Below are 5394 nucleotides of genomic sequence, written 5' to 3'. Positions count from 1 at the left end.
AATGTTGTACTTAATTCCTCCGCCATCTTGGATTCTTCCGTTCCCATTGTGCCGTTACTTTTTAAAAACTCTACACACAAACCTACGCGAAATTTAACCCTAACCCCTCCTACAACCCTAAAACCCTAACTCCAAAACCCTAAACCCTAAAAACACCACGTACACCTACGCTATATGAATAAACCCTAAAAACCCCTCGCGCCCCTACGCGGTATGAATAACTAATTAGATCTTACTCGAACGAGACACTCGGACCCAGACCTCTACGGAATTGCCAGTCAGGCGCCCTAGACTACTTCCAACAGCAGAGCTCTCAAGTCGTTTTGTTGGCAACGAGTGAGATTTTTTCGACCGCAAAGTCGTCGATTATGACGTCGCGAGCACCACCTTCATGGGAGGTTAGTGCATGCTCCACGGGATTATTGTTAAAAAACGAAGTAGCTGAGACGTGTGGTCTTTTATTCTAAGTTCGTCCCACTGTACTTGTCTGCGATCAGCAAGTGATCGTGTTCGTGTGTAAAATCCATGGAAGTGCATGAAAAAATTTGCTCTTGAAAAAAAGTGCAAAACTGAATTCAGTTGCTTTGACAAAGTGAAATTTTTTCGAACCTGATAACTAGGTCACTGAAAGCCCTAGATTGGCGACTGCCACTAACAATTTTAGTCATATCCAGGTATATAGTGCACTTAAATAACATGCCAAATACTGTCGAGCTTTACCAGAAGTATTCTTTGACATGTATTTCTCTGGCATTGATCAGCAAACGATCATTTATCTTTATTAAACGGTAAACGAGGTATTTTGACCAGTTTGAAATTTGCAAATACTGTTCTTATTCGGTATTTTCAATTGGCGTATCTACTTCACTCAATAGATCCTGGCTCCGCTGGTTGAGTGCATTTGCAGACTAACAGCAAAACTACCAATTCCAAAACTCCAAGCTCAAGTCATGCTATCCAGTGACGGAATTTACCTCGCAATTGGTATCCATAACTTGTTAAGCATCTGTAAAACCTTATACACAACCGTGAGCAACCCTACGGTTTTTGAGACCAGATAAAATTGCACGACCTACTGCCTCTTGAGTTCCGAAAGCAGCGCAAGGGCAACACACTTCTTGGAAGGGGGAAGTGGATTTGATAGCCTCTGCTGGGCCACAAACTGGGTTTACAAAAATAACGCCTTGCGCACAAAGTCCTCTAAGAGAAATTGAATTGGTACGGATGGATGTTGTTACCATTAGCTAGGGAGTTCACGCACCCTTCGTGTTAGTTCTGAATGAAATATTTGATATCACTAGACCACGAGACAAAAACTTGCAATAACTATGTGTGACAGAGTCACTTAGGCTTATTTCCTACTTAAAACATGTTTGTTCTGTTTATTTTATTTTATGGAATTTTAGCGATTTGTCAGTAATGTTAGTAATGTGTTAATTGTGTTAGTAATGTGTTAACTGTATTATTCCTTTAATTGCCGATTTCCCTTATGTAATTCCTGTTTAATTGCCGATTTCCCTTAGGTAATTCCTGTTTAATTAATCGCTCCTAGCCCAAATTTGGTTTTAAGTTATTTTTACCTTTTCCTGTATTTTACTATAAGTTACAACTGTTTGCTCGGTGAGTTCAGTTGATTTGTTGCCTTCCTGAGAGTGTCTTTAAAGCGGATTCTAAGCTATACTAGCTTTTGGTATGTTTCAGTATTTTATGTTTGTTTGAGCCCTAAGCTCAGCGTATAGTTGTTTCCATTGTATTTTTGTAGTGATTTTCGGGTTAGAATTTGCTTAGTTTAGCCACATACTCTTTTTATCTTACTACTGTATCTTATTTATTTACTCTGACCTTTGTCGCACAACATGTAATTTCTCTGCTATATGAACTACAATTGTTTTCGTCTAGCAGCTGTAATATTTTGCTTACCTGCTTCCAATTCATTGTTGCTATGATTCCTGTGTTTTCATTACACTAGTAATTTCATTTTCTCCTTTCACTGTTTTATACTGTATTAGCTCAAGTTGTAATATTAAGCCTAGCTTGTAATCTTTGTTGAATTCATGCCTGGTTTAGCAATCACTATTTTTGATAGTTTCTGTCACACAATTTCCTGTTTTCAAGTACTTTGTTTGTTTCCTTTCTTTACTGAATTATTTCTGTCTGTAGGTTATCTTTTACTGTTAAGTACTTTTTCCTAAGTCATTTTAATCTTGCTACATCACTTGGCTCATTGGAACTTTGTTTTCTTATTTATTGTTTAGTGTCACTCGTTCCCGTTTTTTTATTGTACCGTTGCATTTATTTGCTGTGTAATAAACTTGTAAATCTTCCCTCGGATCTTTTGTTCTTACGTCGACCGTTTTGGCCGTCTTACATTTTGGTGTCAGGAGTGGGATTCGAGTTGTTTAAGTAAAGTTTAGCAAAAAGAGAAAAACGGGAACGAGTAACAACTAGGAATGTCGGCTGAGGAAGAACTCACAGCTTTGAAGCAGAAACTTGAGGCTCTAGAGACGAAGCTCAACCAGCAGACAGCAAGTGGGAGTACCGGCTCTGAATCCCCTCAGCAGATTACCGTCAAAGTCCCCAGAGAGCGCAAACTCAGAAGGTTTGCTGGTGGCCGAGAGGATGGTGTCCTGGAGGAATGGATCAGTGATGCTAAGCGTGCTATTGCTGGGCATACCGAACCCGATGCCATCGACTTCCTCTTTTACCATCTGGAAGGGGCAGCCAAAGAGAAGGTGCGTCTCCGCCCAGCCGATGACCGAAATAGCCCAACGGCCATTTTCAAGGTCCTTCGCGATTGTTTTGGCGAAGGCCTGACGGGAACCCAGGCTCTGCGACGATTCTTTGAACGAAAACAACGTGACCGAGAATCAGTGAGAGAATTCTCCCATGCACTGATGGTGCTCTTGGCACGCGTGGAGCGCCCTGACGAGGGAGCTGTAACCGACAAGGACAAACTACTACGGGACCAGTTTCTCGAGAACCTCAGAGACCCCCAGCTCCGAAGGGATATCAAACGTTGGGTACGGGACCATCCTACAAAGACCTTTCAGCAGATACGGGACGAGGTCCAGTGTTGGATGGATGAGGATGGTAGCTCCGAGAAACGTTCTGCAAAGGTTCGTGAGGTCACGGAAGAGCCTACCTGTGAAGAAGCTAGGGCACTGCCCAATCTGCAGAGTGTGGTTAAGGAACTCGTGGCTAGCCAAAAGCTCCTTGCTGAAAATCTGCAAAAGCAACAACAACTCCTGGCCGAACACATAAGCAGTCAGCAGTCAACCCTGGAAAGGCAACAGCGAAGCATTTCCCAGCTGATGTCCCATAGCCGTAACACGTGGCAGCCCGGCTGCTTCGGGTGTGGTAACAGGGAACATTTCCAGAGGGACTGCCCAGGAAATGGGAGACGAAATCAGCGAGGCGGTCGCCTCCCAAACAGAGAAAACAGACAGCAGCCACCGTTAAAAGAGAATACTCCACGGCAGTGAGCCATGCCGTGGAGGGGAACAACAGTGGCTCAGAACCTCTATCTAAACCAGACAGCATGCCAATACACTTGGTCGGAGGTACCCCGACAGTCCAAGCAAAACTTGGTGGTATTGACGTGCTCTGTGTCCTGGACTCAGGCTCCATGGTATCCTTTATCACAGAGGACTTCTACAAAAGAAATCTCAAGCCGACCTGCGGGCGCGTGAGGGAAGATGGCCAGATGCTGACCCTGCGGGCTGCCAACGGCCTCGAGATACCGTACCTTGGCTACCTGGAGCTGACGATAGAGGTTGATGGGGTTAAAGTACCCAGATGCGGTGTACTAGTCTTAAAAGACACTCCAGCCACTAATAATCAGAGAAAAATCGCACCAGGACTCCTCGGAACAAACGTGCTGGCGCAGATACCCCAGTTTGGTGCACTGCTCCGACAACGGCCCAATGCTGAATCAAGGACGTCAGGAAACCCTGTCTCTGGTTTTGTCCATGTTGCTGGTACATACCCAGTCCTCGTCCCCTCGAATTCAGTGGCCAGTGTAGCTGTCACTGGTCCAGCCTGTGGTCCTAGTGCCCTGGTAGAACCCCTTAACGTACCAGTACCAGGAAATCTTCAGGTGGCCCATACCCTGGTGGATGCCTCCAAGACTTGTTTCCTCATCCAAGTAGCAAACTCTTCCCCGAGAGACGTATGGCTAAAGCCAAGAACACGTCTGGGAACGGTAACAAGTGCCGGAAAGGTAACCAGTGGGGACCAACTGAGGCTCGAAGTTCGGAGTAATGAAGTGTTAGTATCCTGTCCCCCTGGAGCAGTGTTTCGGGGGGCCTCCTCCCCGGAACCGGGTAAACCTATACGCCCCCCTCGTGAACGAGACCTTCCCGCAGAGATGACCTTAAAGGACTTCCCGGGTACTTCAGACGAGAGGCGAGAAGCGTTGCGGATTTTCAGCACCTATGCAGATGTGTTTGCCAGTGATGAAAGCAGCCTAGGCAGGACCCAAGTCATGCAGCATCAAATACCCACATGTGATTACATCCCAGTGAACCAGCGGCACAGGCGCATTCCCCCAAATCAGCTGGCTGAAGTCAAGGAGCACCTACAAGATCTGCTGGACAAAGGCGTTATTAGGCCGAGCCAGAGCAACTATGCCTCACCTGTTGTGCTGGTCCGGAAGAAGAATGGTGCCCTGCGCATGTGCGTGGATTACCGACAGTTGAACGCCAAAGTTAAACGGGATGCTTTCCCTTTGCCTAGGATCGAAGAGTCCCTTGATGTCTTGGGTGGTGCTAGACTGTTCTCTACAATTGACCTGGCCTCCGCCTATAATCAGGTAGAAGTTGCGCCTGAGGACAGACATAAGACAGCTTTCACCACCCCGTTCGGGTTGTTTGAATACAACCGGATGCCTTTTGGACTCGGAGGTGCGCCCGGAACATTCCAGAGAATAATGCAGACCATTTTTCGTGATGAGTTGTTGGAAACCCTGATCGTGTACCTTGACGACATCATAGTCTGCAGTCAAGATATCAGCACCCACCTGCAGCGCTTAGAGATGGTGTTTCGGAAGTTGCGTGAACACGGGCTGAAGATTGAGGCTAAAAAGTGTCAGTTTTTCCGCACCCAGGTGACGTACCTGGGACATGTGGTATCAGCTGACGGGGTGGCCACTGACCCCGTAAAGACAGAGGTAGTTACTAACTGGCCAAAACCAAAGACCCTGAAGGATCTGAGGTCATTCCTCGGCTTTGCCTCCTACTACCGCAGATTTGTTCCTCACTTTGCCCAGCTAGCAAGACCTCTGCACGAGCTGGTGACCAAACTGTATGAAGGTGGAAGGCACGGTAAACTAAGAGGCAAGTCGGTCGAGTGTGATTGGAACAGAGAGTGCCAGAACGCATTCGAATCTCTGAAGCA

At 46.3% G+C, this 5394-nt stretch overlaps 1 protein-coding gene across 2 annotated transcripts; it reads left to right on the top strand.

Annotated features, from left to right (window-relative positions):
- The first annotated feature begins 303 nt into the window (after nucleotides 1-303).
- Nucleotides 304-3482, top strand: LOC111343532 (uncharacterized). Of its 2 annotated transcripts, none has more exons than XM_088743121.1 (2): nucleotides 304-398; nucleotides 876-3482. In XM_088743121.1, the coding sequence occupies exon 2, from the start codon at nucleotides 2451-2453 to the stop codon at nucleotides 3480-3482; it is 1032 nt and encodes a 343-aa protein (XP_088599247.1). In that variant the 5' UTR covers nucleotides 304-398; nucleotides 876-2450. The 2 variants fall into 2 exon arrangements, with proteins under 2 accessions (XP_088599247.1, XP_088599249.1); XM_088743123.1 differs by lacking the exon at nucleotides 304-398 and having other exon boundaries at nucleotides 713-1690; nucleotides 2256-3482.
- Nucleotides 3483-5394: the final 1912 nt, after the last annotated feature.

Source organism: Stylophora pistillata, chromosome 13, assembly GCF_964205215.1.
Source record: "Stylophora pistillata chromosome 13, jaStyPist1.2, whole genome shotgun sequence".
NCBI classification, from domain to species: Eukaryota; Metazoa; Cnidaria; class Anthozoa; order Scleractinia; family Pocilloporidae; genus Stylophora; species Stylophora pistillata.
Note: the sequence above shows the minus strand (reverse complement) of the source record. Positions and strands in the feature narration are given on the sequence as shown.